This window comes from Stegodyphus dumicola, chromosome X2 (genome assembly GCF_044657685.1).
Source record: "Stegodyphus dumicola isolate Sdum_Otavi_A_Nest chromosome X2, ASM4465768v1".
In the NCBI taxonomy this organism is placed as follows: domain Eukaryota; kingdom Metazoa; phylum Arthropoda; class Arachnida; order Araneae; family Eresidae; genus Stegodyphus; species Stegodyphus dumicola.
Genome location: NC_140781.1, coordinates 6,503,782 through 6,524,082, shown reverse-complemented (window position 1 = coordinate 6,524,082; position 20,301 = coordinate 6,503,782). Strand labels below are relative to the sequence as shown.

At 31.8% G+C, this 20,301-nt stretch overlaps 1 protein-coding gene across 5 annotated transcripts in view; it reads right to left on the bottom strand.

Annotated features, from left to right (window-relative positions):
• enc (R3H domain containing protein encore) overlaps positions 1-20,301 on the bottom strand; it is a 208,844-nt gene that overhangs the window by 66,666 nt on the left and 121,877 nt on the right. For all 5 annotated transcript variants that reach the window (XR_015038915.1, XM_085809124.1, XM_085809123.1 and 2 more), the window contains exons 10-11: positions 15,352-15,541; positions 3,530-3,756 (exon numbers count right to left, since the gene is read on the bottom strand). Coding sequence is in view for 4 of the 5 variants with exons in the window: in XM_085809124.1 (XP_085665250.1) it covers positions 3,530-3,756; positions 15,352-15,541 (417 nt within the window). In the remaining variant the exon portion in view is untranslated. The remainder of the gene's footprint in view (positions 1-3,529; positions 3,757-15,351; positions 15,542-20,301) is intronic.

Below are 20,301 nucleotides of genomic sequence, written 5' to 3'. Positions count from 1 at the left end.
CATGATTTTTGCGATGCTATGTCATAAAGCTTGAACACAAAGTATTTCCAACTAATTTCACATTCAGAGTCTGCAAAGCACTTACAAAATTCACTGAACTTACTTGCCTGCTAGTTTCTTTTCCACTGTTACACACAGGCTAGTTCCAAGCATATAATTACGCTGTGATTCTTATGGCAAAGTGCACCTATAATAGAAATCCTGTATTAATCTGTACAGCGACCAGCCTTTAAATAGTGAAAGCAGTGCACCTTAGCATTTTAAAGTTTTTGCCTTTCTGAAAATGGCAGGTGTTTTTTAGCTTTAAAGTAATTAAACAAATCATGTTTTTCATGAAAAACATGCATTTCTTAGCAGAAGAATCACTACTTGACAAACTTGTTGCCGTTGAAGGTTATTTGTTAACTGTTTTATTAAATTTAATTCCATAGGACCTTCTGTTCTGCAAACAAAAATGAGACAGATAAATTCATCAATTACATTTTGGGTCTGGATCAAGACCAACATTTGCACTTCACTGATAGGCTTTTAATCTTGAGGTATGCAAGACTCAACTAAAGGATAAAGAAGTGTGGCACTTTTATCTCTAGTGACACTATGCATTTCCAGAGGCAGAATTTGTTACTCCAAATTATCGTATAACGCACATAAGTGATTGAAAAAATTACCAGAATTTGCATTCTCCAGGACCAATTTTAACACTTCTCTCATATAAGCTTTAACCTGCAAGTCAATTCAACCAAAACAAGTCTTCAAACATGTTATAGCCTTGAGATAATTAGCAGTTGTAGAAGAAAAACTTTCTATAACCTTCTTTGTACGTGAACCCTCAACAGTCACTTGTAATAAATATCGAAATTTATTACCGTCAGAAGTCATAGAATCTTGGTTTTTTAAACTGATCACAGAAAAATAGCCATTCTTTAATTTCACTGTAAAATTTTTGTAATTCAAGCTTTGGCAATTTAAATGTACATTTGCATAAATTCTTATTAACAGATTCATTTAAAATCAAATTTGAAGCAGTTACATTCTGAAGCTCCTTAAGAATACCTTTCACTTTAGTTTCATTTCTAATGGCCTTGTCTCTACAATCTTCAACAGCATCAAACGTTGCTTCAATTTCACTTTTTGTCAGTGTGCTGAGTGTGCATATGTACATATTTCCAAGCGTTCAGCTTTCAAAACAAAAAAATTTAAGCTCAGACTATAAATCAGAAAAATCTACGCTACGCTCTCTATAATTTCTTCCAAAACGTTGAAGGACTTCCTAAATGTAGCTCTGTGAATCCAAGTTTAATAGAATTTTTTACCTTCCATTTCTACACTTTAGAATTTAAACAAATGAATCTTGGGTCTGGCCAAGGATACCAGAGAATGTTCACTTAAACATCAACAATCATCACAGACTCTAGAGACTAATAAGCAAATTCTAATGCAGGGATTTTTAAATGTTTTACTGTAAGGATCCCTTAACATTAAAAAAAATTGTGTGGGGCCCCATAAGCATTGTGCAAATCCAACACATGCACAAGTGAAACTATCAGTTTTTTCACTTGTACTGTAATATACAATTACAGTTTTAGGTCATTAACTTTAATTTTTAAAGTAAAATTAATGTTTCTTAAAAAATGTATTGAAACATTTCAGTTTTTCTCTGTCTGTATTGCCTTATCTTTATCAGTTTTCAGAAACATTATGTAAAAATATTTGGTAATTGTAAAATTATTATATTAAGTTAAAATATATAAAAATTGCTTAACTTTTTGGTGAACCCCTGCTGCAGGTCCCATCCCCCTAATTAGGGTTGAGACAAACAGTTTAAGAAACTCTTCTAAAGTATCATTCATGATTGAAAATATGTTCTGACCATCATCTAAAATGTCACTCAGGCAAACAACAAACATTCCTTAAAAACACACATATTTTTAGCTCAATCTAAAATTTTTGGTAGCCACTTCCAATGAGAAAAACTAACAATAATTAGTGGCCAAAAAACATTAAGTAAATAAAATTAAGTGAAAACATGAATAAAATACAAATTACATGTCATTTGAAATCCAACACTCTGGAAGTAATGTAGAAAGGATAGAGACATAAACTTCATTCATCTCTTATCTTACAGCCATGAAGAAGAATGTGACATGATAAACTAAAAATAGATATGCTTGTGGAGTAGCTGAATACTGGAATGACAGTGATCACATAAGACATTTTCATTGTTAAAAAGTTCCTGGACCATTTAGAAAATGTGTTTTAAGAAAGCAAAAAGACAGAAAACTGTGAAACAGTGAAATTTCTGAAGAAAATTGAGCCCACGAAGAAGTTACTGTTGATGATGTTCGAGAAATGATAGCACAGAATGAAAACTCAAGATGGTAAAATAGTTGTACTAGTAAAAGAGAATCAGGGTAAAAATGAAGATGAAACAGATAATGCAAACATGAAATACAGTGGAAAAGTTAAAAAGATAACTTAAAGAAGAACTAATGGTTTCTGAAGGAATACTCAATTACTTAGAGCAATTATGCAGATTGCAATAATCAGATTGCATAATTGCTCTAAGTAATTGAGTCTCTAAGTCTATCATTACAATTATGCAATCTGCATCTGCTACGGACATTTTCTTTCTCTGTCACCTATATGATGAAACTGCAGGGAGATGCAATAAGTGGAGACAGTCTAATCATGAGTTTTTTCCCAACAAAGAATTCCTAGTCCTTTCTTCAGTTTCTGTATGCAAGACTTTTCTTCAATTTTAACAATTATTTTACAGCATGTAGTACGTTTCTATGTTCATTACAGTAATATGTTCAGAACTGAATGTTCAGAACTAGAATGTTCATTACAGTAATATGCTGTAAAATATTTCGAGTTGGGAATAACAAACCCATTATTTTTTTTTAAACTTGACATTTTAGGTAATTTCTCACCTCGCAATCAACATTAACTCGAGTTTGCGAGAAAGATTTAAGCCAGAAGATGTTAAATTTCTTAATTAGAAACTAAATAATTATTTTTAATTGAGGCACATAATATATGACACTATAAACAACATTAAATGATTACAATAATGGTGCAACTATTCAAAAAAATTATCAGTTGGACATATTTTATGTAAATCATATGTAGTGCATTTTATACCAGTTAGGCATATTTTATAAAACTTATTAATGATATAAATTAATAGTTTCTTGGAAAACTAAACTTAATGCTTTCAAATTCCTCAGCTGTTGCAGTTTGAGAAAAATGTACCTTATTTAATGTTGAATGGCTACACTCTCTGATCAGGCTGTTTGTCAGGCAGCACAGAAAATAAATTAAAATTCTTAGTCTTGCACAATGGCAACAAATGCATGGATGATAAATGCTCTGGTGACCCAAAAATAAAAGAACCTGACAGAATTATTTTTAACATAAAAATGATCTAATAGCTAGACAAGGAATTAGAAGCTAAATTTTACACACACACACACACACAAAATCAATCATTTACATTAGCACGTTATGTTATGAAACTAAAAATGACCTGGATGCAAGGAACTTGAATTTCAGTAGGCTGACCAGCAACCACAGGGAATGTTTGCTCAGTAGTAGTTGGAGGACATTGGCAGGGTGTATTTGGCTGAGATACTGCAGATGAGACCAAATTTGTTGGACTTGGTGAAGCTTTTGGTAGATGTTCTTGAGGTTCATATGAAACATCAGAGTATGTTGGAACAGGACTACTTGAAATGGTTGTTACATTAAAGGATTCTATAAAATATTGCAATACAATTACAAAAGATTAAATTTTCAGCTATGAAACACCTGAATAAATAATACATGGTATTAAAACTGAAATGCATGCACTGAAACTACTAACAAAGAACTAAAATGATAAGATGTTAGGATTCATTCTTAGCAGCTTAAGAGCATTTTCAAAACTTTTAAGAAGTTGACAAACAGGTACTGTAATTTCGCGCGTATAGTCCGCGGACTATCTGTGTTTAAAATGTGAATTTTTGAAGCTGCGGACTATCCACCAGTGCGGATAATATGCTGGTTGTTCACGGTTAAAATCATTGAAATTTAAAAAACGCGCTGTCGTGAACTGCCGATGATCAAATATAAAAAAAGCGCGAGATTCCAAAAAAACATTCGTATGTATCGTATCGATAGTAAACCATACAGCATAGTGCAGAACGAAAGAGTAGTAGCAAGTAGAGCTCCTAAAATCCAGGCTGGCGCATCAAGCGATGCCGGGATATGAGCCAAAGAAAGTCTTGTATCAGCACTCAATTAGCGCAACCAGAGTCTTGTGTCCCAGTATCCTTCGCACTGCTTTAACGCAACTGCCGGGAGGGGGAAAAGTAATTGATGCGTCAGCTCGGTTTTTAGGAGCCATAGTAGCAAGTACTTAGAGTACGAAAAAAAGCGTGATTCGTTTACTTATAGCGTGGTTTGGCAACACTGAGTGAGTGGGGTCGAAGGTCACATTTCATTAACACTTATCACGAGTATAGCACATTGCACAGTATTTTGTCTTCGTATTTTGTCTTTCATCTTCGATAACGTTGATGAAACATCGCCGGGAAAAAGATGGAAATAGAGAAGCGGGCCGTTATTGGTTTAATCCTAGTATTCGGTGCACACAGGATTTGGCTACTTTTGGCGACTTTATGATGAGCAGTGAAAACGGGATACATACGATGAGTAGTTAACGGGTCATTCAAAGAAAATATATAGTTGAACATAGTATATACTATGTATATAGTATATATACTATGTGTATATATACATATCTATGTGTGTATAGTATGTATATAGACATTCTTTGGATAATTTTTGGTGCTGGCGATAATTTTCAAAGTCTCACCAAGGCTGCACCGTATACTAGGATTTTACCCCGTTATTTTGAAGTGGACAAGAAAGCGGTGAGAAATTGGCGCAAACAAAGGATGTGTTTTAAAAGCATGGGAATATTGCCGTATTAAAAAAACATAATTTCGGACGTATAGTCCGCGGACTATCTGACGATTTTTGAAATTTTTTTTAAATAAAATTGTGTCTGCAGACTATACTTGCGAAATTACGGTATTTGAAAAGGATAAAGAGTTCAGATGAGGTACAAACCTTCAAAAAGTTCACAGCAGCAATAACAGCATCTTTTAATATTAGATGATGGCACTGAAGAGTTACCAGCTAATAACATCTGTCATGGACATTGACAAGTTAATAATGTTCTCTATATAAACTACAACTGAATACGTATATACCGTGTAACATCCAAGACAGAGCTTATGAACCACAATTTAATAGAACTAAAACATATTGTGCATAATAATGCAACACAGAATTAATGCATAAATAATGAATTTTGCAAAGTACAACAGAAAAGGCACAGCAAGAAGCATGTACACATATACTTTCCATCATGCTAACCTAAAAACGCATATATGGCTACAGCAGTTGACTCGCAGATTTTCTTTTCATTTTTATGTTATCAATATGCTATCATCACTCACAAATGTCTGATGCCAATGTGCCTAAACATTTGGCAGCCATTTGACGAACTTTGCATGTTTAAATCAGCAGCAGTTTCTTTCTGATCGAGTTTAAACTGATATTTGATTCTATGACCTGCATTTCCTATAGTCATATACTGTACAGCCAATCAGTAAATATTCTTGAAATTCAGTTCATAAGCACATTATAAAAAGCTGCAACATTATTTGTATTTAAATCAGAATGATAATATTCTTTGCAAATAATATCAATTTCTTCAATTCTAATTTGTGAACTTGTTCTAACAGGTAGCGCTTAATTTCAATTGAACAGCAGAAAAACATATTTGATTCAAAGCAAGTAAAATAACTGAAAAAAATGTCGAGATAGTAATAAATAATAATAATTTTCACAGTTTCTGCAAATAATTTTCATCAATCAAATTTATTTATTAACAGTAATTATGTAACAATTAAAATAATTTTTTGACATACTATGCAAAAATTCAATGAAGTTATAAAATTTTCTGAATTTTAGTATTGAAGACTAAAAAAATTCAAAAATCCTGTAGAAGGTTTCCAAAAATTATTTTGTAGGTTGTATAAGGATTGTTAATTGTCACTTAAAATGGGTAATACATGCAAAATAATCTCAAGTCTCCTCTTTGAAAGTTTCAATTTAAATTCAGGCTGCAATCATCAAAAATGCATAATTAAAGACATTAGGGTCATAAGTGTTTGGAAAGGGGAAAGATGAAGAATAAAATTTGATTTTCTCCAGGAGTTTAAATATTAATTTTAAAATAGAAATGTGACTGGCATCAAATTGGAATAAGATTTAAATTATATTCTTTTCTTTAAAATGTCGCTGAAAATAATGGATCAAAGGCTATACTTTCAAGTTGTCAAAAAAAAAAAAAAAAAAAACTTTTATTCAATTATAAAAAAAGGTATGAAAAACATGATTTTAAAATTGTTACACATAAAATAAGTTACATAATTAATATGAAAAGAAAGAAACATCAAAGTTTACATCCAACTACGGAAAAGGCAAAAAATGCATACCCAACAAAACTGCATACAGCTCTTATTAATTCTAAAGTCGCATCTCATGTTTTAAAGGAAAATCCACCCCCCCTAAGAGCTATTGCAAACTCTCTAAATATTTCTGTAGGAAATGTGAACAAAACTATAAAATCTGATTTAAGGCTAATCAAAACAAAAACACATGATGTTCACCCCCTAATGCCAAAATATGTTTCTCGCCATAAGACTGTATGCAGTTGCTGTATGAAAATCATTTGGCATCTGAAAAATGCAAATATATACAGTCAAAAGTCTTTAATTCCGGACTCGTTGGGACTTCGGTGATTCCAGATTATCGATTTTTCCGGATTAGAGATCATCATTTTAAATCTGGTAAGATGGCATGCAGAAATTATAAAATTAAAAATATGAAACCGTAATTTATGAAATAAAGAGCAATTAAAGGGTCTAAAGGGTATCAAAATTTACAAAAAAAAAAAAAAAAGCTTAATATTTATTTGTTTACTTTATTAAACATTTCTTTCAATGCGCGCATGCGTAAAGCATACATTACGCATAGTCGAAATTAGAAAATTGGAGCCAGAAAACTCTTTGATGTGTACTCGTGATATTTATAATGACGAGGAATTTGATTTAAATCATATCAAAGACAGAATACATCGAGATGAAATACTACATTTAGTAAGGAATTATATGCTGAATAAAATAAAAACATACGCTCTGAAGATAAGGATAGTGCTGACATATCAACTTCCAGTTCATTGTGCGCCGCGACATTCCCATTGATTAAAAATCAATTAGTTTCAAATTACTGCCAGCACATACACACATGCATTGTTTTTGTATGAGCAGTGCCACGGGACTGTTTAAGTTCCTGCTTCTACAAAATACAATATGCAACTTTGATGATGCTATTTTTCATTATTTGCATGTTATGGTAATAGGCAGAATAATATTATGGGGATACAAAGTACCTGAAAAAAGCATGATGATGTTTTTTTTATATTCCCAGATTTACAACAATGAGTGGTTAGTCTATATTTTAGGGAGCCCTTGGATTATTGACAAGTTGTTTCATTTATCACCAAATTGTTATTTCATTTATGGTAACCTGGGTAGTTGAATGTTATGGCAAACCTATCATAGCATGATTGTGGTGAATTTGACTGATAGGAAAATATTTGTAAGGGCTTATTTCTGCATTGGATGTCAGTTAGGAGGTATGTTGCTTATTTTGTGCTGCACACCGTAAAATGGCTGTATCTGATGATATTAATTTGGAACGGAAGGGAAAAAAAGCATTAATTGACTTGTGTGTAAATGAAAGTTTATGTAGTAGTTATTCAAAGTGCCCTGTTTGTATGAAGAAAATGCGTATGGTGAAACATAAGGATCATTCAGATGGGTTTGTCGCAAGAAATGTCACTGACAGTCCGGCACTACGGAGGGTATTTTTTATTCTTGTTTTTGTGAATTTATGTAGTGACGGCAGTATGCATATTAAAGTTGAGATAATTGTAGAAAGTTTTTGGATGCTGTTAAGGAATTTTGTGTACCACAGACTGAAGAGATAGAAATTTCTAAATATGGTAAGTCGATATTTCCTTTTTGTAGTGTACATATGCAATAATATGTATTTCCTTTTTTATGTTATTTCACTGTATGATTTAAAATGCAGTTTATTGAGCTTCAATTGCCTACAAATTTTGTTCAATTTTGGTGTAAGTAACTTTGTTATAACATTATATGATATCATCATTCGTCTGATTTTGTTTAAGTGAAAGTAATAGATCGATGTGTACATGGACAAAGTCAAGAGAGTGTGCAATGCTGAGTTTGTGCATTTCTCTGATTTTTTTTAAGTGAAAAATTGAACCATGTATACATGGACACCGAGTCTGCGCAATTTTTTGACTTGCTAATTAGGTTTTGTGCAGTGGCCATCTTAAATTGCTGGTCAATTGCCAAAAATCGCCAAGGTGCACCCTGAAATATATTTTCACCCAATGAGCATATAATGAAACATAAATATCAGCAAAGGTCACATAGTGCCTTTTGTAGGCAGAGGGACAAAAAGTCATAAAGCAAAACCTCTTACCTCCTACTACAATTCGTCTGCTTTATAATGTCAAATCAAAGACAGAGAAGGTTATTTGCCAGACAGATATTTAACATTGATGAAACTGGCCTATTCTGGACAAGAATGCCCGACTGAACTTATAGCCACAAAGAAGCTGTACTGGTGTTGAGTTTTAAACCATTCAAGGAAAGGATTATGCTTCTTCAAAGAAGTCAATGATAGTAATAAATAAAACAATTTCTTATTTATTGTTGACCTTAAAAAATATAGAAAAGAATACACATCTTTCCTTGAGATTACTACCCATTTACTACAGAACTAATCCCAAGGCTTGAATGATCGCTGTTGTATTAGGCAAGTGGTACAAACTGTTTTATTCCTTTGTTGTTATGAATAACATTTATTATTTCTTCTATGAATGCAAAACATATGATGCAACACATATTCAGAATTTAGAAATTTTTCACACAGTACAACTTAAAATTTTGTATGCAATTATGGCAACAGCATCTGTTATAAATTGAGAGCTCGTTAGCATTTATCAGACGATTGTAATAAATTTAACATAGCACAAAAGAAGGATATTTTGAAAAGAAATGGTAGATGTTTCTTGTGTTATAGAAAGTTCCATATTAAAAAATTATGCAGAGTTAAGGTTGAATGTGGATGCCATAAACAGCAGCAACACAGAAAGGGGTTATGTGAAAAGGAATATCCAGTTGTAAATGATTCTTTATGTGAACAGGTTAATTCTGCTAATAATTCTGAAACAGTATTGATGTCAGTAATAACAGAAAAGAAAGTAATTACAAATGGTAAACAAATTGTTTTTCTACAAACATTTCGAGATATTGTTTGTGGCAGAGGAATGAAAATGAAAGTTCGTTGTTTACTTGATTCAGGAAGTCAACGAACATTTATTCATGAAAATGTATCGAAGAAATTAAATTTGCTAGTCGTAGATAAAGAAAAAAAAATAACACACTTTTGGTAATAATGCTGCAGCACTGCAAGATGCAGGGTTAAATTCCAGTTATGTAATATAAAAAACGAAAATAAACAGAAATTTGCAATGCTGTAATAGAAACTCCTAGCCAAGAACTGTACAACAAGATCCAATCTTTAAATATTAAATTATCTGATTATATGAAGATGGTTAAAGAAGTCATCATAAAATTGGCATTCTAATTGGATCAGACTATTTTTGGGAAATAGTTTCTGGTAAAAGAGTTCATCGGTGATTAAGACACCGAACAAATAGCAATTTAGAAGTCAAACAACAAAAATCAGCAATTTTGTTTTTTGAAAAATTTGGAAATATAACACTGATTTTTGTTGTTTGACTTTTAAAATTCATCAGTGATGTTAATAGATACACTGATGGGATGGTCAATTACAGGTCCAGTTACACATTCCTCTTTAAATGTAAAACCATCATCCGTTGGAGTTTTAAATGCTGTTCTTATGAAGGATTTGGATGAGGATCAGTTAACGTCATCTCAGTTAAAAGCGTTTTGGGAATTAGAATCCCTGGGTATCCATAATGACTTAAAAGTGTCCACTTCTAATGAAGAAGCTCTTCGAAGTTTTGAATCAAGTTTGACTTTTAAAGAAGGCCGTTATGAAGTACAACTTCCTTGGAAACATAACTGATACAATTTGGAAAATAATTACGATAATACTAAGAAAAGACATATTTCATTGGTTCGAAGATTTTATAAGGATCCATTCTTGTATGCTGACTATAAATCTGTGATAGAAGAATACTGTACGTTGGGAATCTTAGAATCAGTCTGTGAACAAAATTATACAGGTCAGAATCCGATATATTACTCCGATTATCATGTAATTCGAAAGGATAAGAATACAACGAAATTGAGGATTGTTTTTGATGCTTCATCTCACCCTCCTCATGCTCCTTTGCTAAATGAATTGTTACATCCTGGACCCAAACTTAAACCCAGATCTAAAACCAGAAGAGATACCAGAAGATAAACCAGAAGAGAAAAAGGAACTTTTTGAATTTTTGGTGGATTCCGACACTCCACTTGCAATGAATAACAGAAAAAGAGTTCATTATGCTAAAAGTGATGATTGAATGGGTCAGACAGCATTGCAGCGACGGCGTACCATTGACGGCTCCAAAGCTAATGGCTCAAGCCAAAATATTTCATGAAGAAAAGAACTTATACACACTGAGTGCACATATTCAACAGGTTGGTTAACCAAATTTAAGAATCGCCATGGTATAAGACAATTAAAAATTTCAGATGAAAAAGCTTCAGCTGAGACTGAAGCTGCTAAACAATTTGCAGATGAATCCATTGAACTCATTACTAGTGAACACTTATCTCCAGAACAAATTTACAACACTGATGTAACTGGTCTTTTCTGGCAACATGTACGTACCGCAAAATACCTACAAACCTCTACAGAAAAGGCTCCAACTGGCATCAAACATTCCAAAGCGAGACTAAAAATTTTAGCATGTGCAAATGCTGCAGGAATGCCCAAGTGCAAACTTTTCGTAATCGGAAAACATGCACAACCTTGAGCATTTAAAGGAGTAACGATTTTTCCCCGTTATATATCGCGGTGACATTTGAATTCGGCTGGTTTACCTGATGACTTAAAAATAGTCCTGATTGTTGACAACTATTCAGTGCATACTTCACTATAAGTTTTAGTGAAAGAAAATGTATCCGGATTGTTCTTCCCTCCAAATTGCGTGTCTATCATTCAGCTATGGATAGGAACAGTGCTCGTGCTGACATGCAAATATAAAGTAGCATTTTTAAAATCTATGTTAAATTTCTTGAACAATGGCAAGAATATTCAAGACTTTTTGAAATTTTTTAGCATAAAATCTGCTGTGTGGAGCATCGTAAGATCGTGGGAAGATGTCTTCAGATACGGTAAAAAATGCTTGGCATAATTTTTGGCCAGCTATCATATTTCATGGTGAGGATGATGAAGATGCTAGCTGAGAATTTGAAGGTCTTTGGACATCGCAAACTGTAGGTGAAATTTTCCAGTTACTGGATTTTGTAAAGAAATGTGGAGAAGCGGTAATAAATGAAGACAATATAACAGAAGTTTTTCATTGCAATGACAATGCCCCAATTATCAATCAATTAACAGACGGTGAAATCTGTAGTATGGTTCTAGATCCAGAAACTACAGCTTCCGATAGTGAAGACAGTGACAGAGAGGTTATTGAAAACGAAAAATTTTCGATTCACAAGTTAGTCGGTATTCTCTACACAGCAATTACAGGACCTTGAAGTGGAACTTTGTAACTGAACAAGAAATTATGTCTGTTTATAAAATTAAAGAGAAAGTATTAGCACAAATAACTAAACAACTTACATAGACAGTAATGCTTAATAAAGTAAAGAAATAAATATTAGGGTGTTTTTTTTTTTTTTTTTTTTTTTGTAAATTTTGATACCCTTTAAATCATAATTGCTCTTTATTTCATAAATTACGGTTTCATATTTTTAAATTGTATAATTTCTGCATGTCATCTTACCAGATCTAAATTGATGATCTATAATCCAGAAAAACCCCTAATCTGTATTCGCCAAAGTCCTGACGAGTCCGGATTACGGATTTTGTACTGTATTGGACGCCATGGTAAGATACGATCATGCAGTGTGAAACTTAAATCTGGTATAGTGAAACGACCAATACAACTTTTGTATCCACTGGAACTTTCAGAATAGACTACATGCTGAGAAAATAAGACTATTTGAACTTGTCTATTTGAAAATATTTCATTTAGAATTCTATATATTATTATCATTATTAGTTACTGTTTTGTTATCTATTATTGTAGCATTTTCATTATGTTGTTTTTATATTAATTGTAGTATTGATATTTAATTATTGCTGTTATTGATAAGTGAGAATGTATAATATTGATTAGTTAAATTTAACTGATGAATTTCAGTTCATGGATGGCAGGATGTTATAAATTGATAGCTCGTGCTGTTAGAGGCGCTCCGAATGTCTTGTCTCTGTTGATATTCTGTAACTCACTTCAGTCTGATGGAAGAACGAAGGTATTAAGCCTAATAATGATGAAGGTGTTTGCTTAATAATAACGCTTGTAACCAATGTATTATATTGTAAATAAAACATGAGTGAATTAATAACGAGACAGAATGATCACTTACCTCTGGAATTAATGCTCTCTGATGGTAATGGAATTAGTTATTACAGCATCTGATTCGTACTGATATTTACATTTTTAAATTTTAATTTCATTATTATACAGAAGTAATTTAAATAATTAAATATAATCATTATTACTAATATTGCATGCTAACTCGTTTTTAATTTTTATTCTAATTTATGTATTAGAATTTTCTATTCATATTAACGAATAGCATTTAAATAACAAATGGAAGAATCCAAACGTTTTGAAAAATGAGGGAATAAGGAGGAAAAAGAGAAATCATAATATATATATTACAAAAGAAATACCTCTGAAATATTTTAAAAATTAAATCAAGAACTTCAGCTACTCAAAAATATGAATTAAAACATCAAACATCATTCTCAAAAATATGAATCAAAACATCTTATAATATTTATGATATATAAAACTGTTACTTTGGTGAAAAGTAAGAAAGCAAATTTACGAAGAGCTCGGATGCTATTGCAAAATATACTGAAGAAGACATTAACAAATTTTCTAATTAAAGAAACTGTTCTCGATTGCTACGAATCATCTACATGAATAGTAATCACTCGCCTGTTACCTTTTTAATTAAAGATATTCATGGGATATTTTTTGGACATTATTCATGGTTCATGATTTTATGTGCATTCATAGAATTTTATGTGCATGCATGTTTTTGTTTCTGTTAACAGCATAAAAGGAACTGCATATCTTAATTTTATATAGTATGTATCAATGCAAAAAAAAAATAAATAAATAAATAAAAATAAATGTTATGTAAGCTTATACATTCCTTAGACCATTTTATATTAAATAAAAGCCAAATTTAAAAAATATTAACAAAGATATCAAGAATAAAATAAGTTTTTGAGTTATGTTAAAATCAGCTTACAAGAGAAGGACTGGAATGGCACTCATTGTAAGTTGAGGACTAACTGTAGATCTAAAATTTTTACTTGAAGAAGTGAAAGTAATCACCCCTAAACTTGAGTAATCACATTTAAACCTTTAAACTACAAATTTTGAGGCCAATAATTTTTAATTTTCCCTTTCAGATCCTAATGAATTTGCTGTAATTTGGCTGCATTTTTTTTTAATTAAATTTCTTCACTTACCTTTGAAAATGAGTGTCAGGCCTATTCCAAGAATCAAGGTTTACAAAATAGATTACGAATTTTGCATAGTTACAGAACCCCCATATCATAATTTTTTAATATACTTTTACATATTTTACAACAGAAAATTCTACTGTTATTTTTCCCCTTCTTCATGTATCACTACATCAGTAGTACAATTGAAAAGATAGAATGAACGTAACTTGCCTGTCATATAACAGTAGTTGAATATCTGCCATGAACAGACTAACGGCTACAACAAATAAGCCAAACGGCAGTATATCACCTTTTGGGTATTAATTCAAATGTCTTCTGTATGCTTCTCATACATAACATCCCCTTCATTTCAAAGCATAACATATAAAGCTGTTACTTTTCCTAGCACGTTTCTGTAGCTATGATTATGTGCCGCACCCCCCCAAAAAAAACAGAGAATTACTCTATTGGCTCAAGCACATATGAATTCCACATGGCATCAGTTCAGGATGGATTAGCTAATGTTGATTTTATTTGTCAACAAATTCAAAGCAACATGAGAAATATGAGAACAGATTCCACATGGCATCAGTTCAGGATGGATTAGCTAATGTTGATTTTATTTGTCAACAAATTCAAAGCAACATGAGAAATATGAGAACAGATGGACTTGAAAGCACTTGCTGATCCTAGATAAATATATTTTCCACTTCAATTTATTCATCCTAGATACATGTATATGGGTATGAGTAAGTTCAACCTAAGAAAATTTTTCATTAAGGTAATTGTTCCCTTAGACAGATGACCTTTGCAAACTTTGACATAATCAAATAAACCCAAACTAACCAAAAATCTTAGATACAAATAAAAATAATCTATGCTTGGATAAATGCTTTTATAGACTAAATTGAAATAGATTAAGACAAATGTAACTTTTATTGAAGTCTATGAATCAAAGTATGCTTTCAAAAGCCTCAAGTTTTCCAGATGCAGTACTTCTAAACTTAATGATCTATTTGCATAGCAGAAGCAGATTTCTTGTGAAATCCACTACAGAGCTTTAACAACAGATAACCACACATTTATATTTAATAAAAATATGCATAAATTTCGGATTTATAATTAACATTTATTTGTTAACTCAAAAATGTTTAGTTTGCCTTTGATTCTCAGACTAATTCCACATGAATATTATATTTATACGTATTTTATATATACTTACTAAAGACATCAGATAATGATTATAAAAAAATTGCATACTTTAAGCTGAACTCATGTTACAGAAAAACAGAAATTAACTTGAATCTCTGCATTTCAAGACTTTCTAGACCCATTTTCCGAAAGTTTCATAATCGGAAATTCATTAAAATCATTAACTTTTTACAAACAATATGACAACTTGTTAAAAACATATAGTTACTATGACAAGCAGAAAAACAGTTTTCATTTGCAACAACTTGCCTGCTTTTGTTATTCTTGGAGTATTATTTCGTCCACATGAATTTTCCCGTGACAATACAGAAATACCCCCAAAACTACTTGCTTTCGTTATGACAGGACGTGGCGATTTAGTTGGCAATAAGAAAGCTTTATTTTCATTCTCATTTTTTGCCAGAACAGCAAAAGAACTTTTTCCAGTTTGGGCAGGTGTCTAAAAAGAAGAAATACTTTAATAAACCTTTTAAATAATAAACAGATAAATGCTATAAAGGAATGACAAGCATTAACGTTCAAACTTTATAAAAAATATTTTTATACACTTTCTCAGAGGTTTCAGTAGATCTGAAATTTACCTGCTTTTGAGCATAAGTATAAAATATATCTGAAGTTCCATGACCTTCTCTCCCTAAGGGTATCCTGTAAACTTACAGAAAATGCATCTACAATACAGCCTCATTTATTCAAAACGGAAGTGCAGTCATGCTGCATAATATGATTTCCATACATTTTCACTTAGCTGCACTGTCCATACACTTCAATAGCAGTGTTAGAACCCAGCCTCAGTTGTTATCTTTCTTTTCATAGTTTGTCACTGTAAGAATGGCAACCATCTGATCTTTGTTGTAGTTCTATGGATTTTGAAAATAAATACGACGCTTTGGAATTTTATATGTAAAGTTATTTTATTTTAAGTTTATTAGGAGAAAGGAGAATGGGTAGTTCTTGCAAATCTCAAACAATTTTGTTGACCACGGAAGTGATTGGTAAAACAAGTCCAGGTAATTTTATTTGTTTTATCGAATTTAATTCTATTTGACTTTATTGAACTTATTTTTATTGAAATGGAATCATTAATTGAGAAACAGAAACCTATCAGAGCATCTTTTACGAGAACAATTTATGCAATTTTGATGGAATTAGAAAAAGAAATTCCTGATGAAGAATTTATAAAAACGAAACTTGTTACTTTAAAACATTTATCTGTTGAACTTAATGCATTTGAAACTCAAATATTAAATTCAGATTTTTCTTCAAATGATCAGTTTGAAAATGAATAAGCGAAAGTTTAAGAATACAAAGAAAAATTAGACTTAATACGAGTAAAATCGGAATTATTCCTCAACAGCCAAATGATAAAATCTACTAGCAGTGTTCTGCCGAATTCGAACAAACTTAAACTGAAATTACCTAAAATAGAGTTAAAACAATTCGGTGGCAAAATAAAAGATTGGTTACCATTTTGGGGGCAATTTCGGCAAATACATGAAGATAAAGAAATTCAAAACGAGGATAAGATGCATTATCTCGTTCAAGCGACCTTACCTGGTATGAGACCGCGTGATATTGTAAATAGCTTCCCTGCAACTGCCGAAAATTATGAAAAGGTTACAGAAAGCTTAAAAAATAGGTTCCACAGGGAAGAATTGTTGGTAGAATTTTATATTCGGGAATTATTAGGTTTGATTATTAAAAATGTCGCTGATCAAAAGGGAAAATGCAGTATATCAGAATTGTGTGACAAGTTAAAGTCGTATTTACGTTCGTTGGAGTCACTAAGAATGACAAGCGATAAATACGCTGCAATGCTGTTTCTGCTCATGGAATCTTGCATTCCCGAGGAAATTTTACGAGTTTGGCTTAGAAATCATGCATCAATAATTACAGCAGAAAAGTCTCACTCTGAAAAATTGAAACAATTATTATTGTTTTTAAAGAATGAAGTGGAAGTAGTGCAGAGAATTTCTTCCGCAAAAGCTGGATTTAAATTAATTGATTTGGGTGCAAAGAAAGAAAGTAGAAAAGGTAAAAAGTACCAGAGTGAACATTTCGTGCCCACAGCAAATGATTTATTCTCAGGTTATAATAAAGCAACCATTTATAGTGAGAAGAATTCTTGCATATTTTGTGAAAAATTCATGAAAGTCGAGATTGCTTTGTTGTTCAGAAGATGCATCTGAGTCAAAAGAATGATAAAATTAAGAAAAAGAAGGGTTGCTTCTTCTGCCTCAAAATTGGGACACAGGGCCAAGCAATGCAAGACAAATGTACGATGTTTGGTATGCTCGAAAAGACATTGGGGTGTCATGTGTCCGGATTTGCCCACCATTCAAAAGAGTTGAAAAGAATAAAGAACAGGAAACACAAAACATATCACTTGCGAGCACCAATTTCCTAGATGAAGTGTTTCTTAGAACACTATTAATTAATATTGATGCAAACAAAAAGTAGAAGACAGTAAGGACTACACTATTTAATTTTAATCTAAGCTGGCTCAGTAACACGTCGTAAAAATTCATAACTCATCGTAATGTAGTTACCGCATAACAAATTCAAATATTAGCAGTGATAACCCAAAGACAAATAATTACAAATTATCAGAGCTGGCAGGAACTAATACAACGTGGATGTCATAGCCAGAAACACACTCTGCTTTACAATACAAAATCCTTAGTTTAGAAAGTATATAACTGATTTTGCATTCTGGTGAGGAAAAGGAATGGGGAAGTTACAGTAAAGACTGAAATTATAAACAACTGGCTAATTTACATAATAATAATTATACATATCTTTGAAGAATAATTTTTTATTTATTTGGTTTCTTTCTTTAATTCATTTCCCCTTCCTTTTAGAATTTTTGGATTTAATTAAAGATTTCAATTATTCTAAAAAACTAAATGCATTTAGAATGTATATGAAAAAGGTGCTAATTTTACGGCTCCGAAGGTCTTACGCGCATGCTTTCTGCACATGCATCAATGCATTGACGCTTTTGTAGTTTTGAGGTCTGGATTATAGATCATTCCGGATTATGGGTGTCCGAATTAACGACTTTTGAGTGTAATATTTTTTTAAAAATATCGTTGAAAAATTCCCAGATTTCCAAACTAAATATAGAAATCGACAAAATAATAAATTGCCAAAATGTTGACAAGTCAACAAATCTAGAACCGGTTATAGACCGGTTATCTAGAACCACGAACCTATTCACCCATTCAAAAGTTAACTATATTTCGGTTACATTTGTCAATGAATCACCAAACATATTGGTCCAAAATGTTAATTCACATTCAAAATGGCAATAGTAAAAACAGACAGAAATTTCAGGTGATTAAAATTAAGGACCTCCTGCTGAATTTGGTCGAAATTAAGGACTTTTAAGGACCAACAATCAATTAAAAAAACTAAGGACTTTTAAGGACTATACAAACCCTGTATTATATATGCACAATCATTTAAGTTAAAATTCATTATCTGGATTGAAAATGACTTGAAACATACTGTTCAGGTTATAAAACTTAATTCCAAAAAATAAGTACAGCCTTAATACCATGCTAATTTCAATTGCCCAACAAAATCCAAATGATAGCTTACAAAATTTAGCCAAAAAAAAAATTTTTTTAATGAATTTTACAAGAAAAATTACACATAGTAATATTATTGATAATCAAAGGAGAAACCTAATAGCCTCACTATAAAAAATGCGCTGAGGTTATCAAAATAATGCTTATTAGATAAAATATTTTTTTTTTTTTTTCATGACAAAGTTTCATCTCATGAGTAGTCTTCAACAATGTTCAAACCATAACAAGTGTTTACATCCATTTTCTACAATTTACAAGTCACATGTTCAGAAGCAAAAATTAGCCTTTTCTTCTTCCAAATACATAGGTAAATGTTAAATTACTTATTGTCAGAAACAGAACGTTGCATAAAATACATAACTTCATTCTTTACTTCCTTTTGTTTCAAACTGATGTGGGATGAATTCTAAAATATTCTCAAAATCTTCATACAATAATGAGAATAAACTTTCACTTAGTTACAGTACAAAGTCTGAGATTCGGACGTCCAATAATTGGAAAGATCTAAAAATCTGGACCTCAAAGCCACCACCAACTTTTTTTTGTATGCTTAAGAGATGCGCATTTGATACCCCCTGGCCATAATAAAGATGTGAAGAGTCCTGATTCTTAATTTCACTTCAGCACTAAATAAAATACCTCGTTATTGAAGAAACAATCATTTTAGCATAAATTTGTATGATCGATCATTTGGCTCTGTTGCTGCAAATCTGCTTGGCATACATCTCAAACCGAAACATTCTACATATGTAACATAGTTGATTTTGCACATACTAATATTTTATATCCCTGATGCCAACCTGGCAAATCATTATTTATTGTATTTTGATTTCACCACTGCATGCTTATTAACATATGACAACTTCTCAAATATTCTCAGATATTCTCAAAATCTTCATACAATAATGAGAATAAACTTTCACTTAGTTACAGTTTTCTTAATGATACTCAAGGCATAAAGATTACATTTAGTGCTATTTTAATTAAGAACAAATGATTTGTTATTCACATAAAAGCAGAACCGGGACCAGGGCTCGTATGGCCACACCAGGTGGCAGAATTTAAGGAAGGCGCTTGGTAGCAGAATTTAGAACCCACAGAGAATGCAATAGGCAGTAAGATATCTAGTGCCTGCTCTCAATAAGCTTTAAGTATATGTGGGAATTTATTTATTTAGGACTTGGATAAGCGCTTTAAGCATGTGCAAGAAATAGACATACATATAATAAGTAACAAATACAGGTCAAGCTTAATTGTCTCAGTGTGCGATAGAAGCAAGATAAAATTTAGCGGAACTTGTCTTTAGTCGCCAATCTCATGATACATAGCCAAATATGTATAGTGAAAAAGATAGCTGAACTTTTATGATGATGGCCATGAATTTTAAAAGATTTTCGAATATTGCAAACCAAAGATGAAATATTACAGTTAACGGATTTTACCAAGGTTACATGGAGAAGCAGTAGTAAATGAAGATGATATAACAGAAGCTTCCATTGTGATGACCAATGCCCCTCAATCATAAGTCAATTAATGGATGGCAAAATCTGTAGTATGCTTCTAGATCCAGAAAATACTGCTAACGATAGTAAAGAAAGTGGCAGAGAGG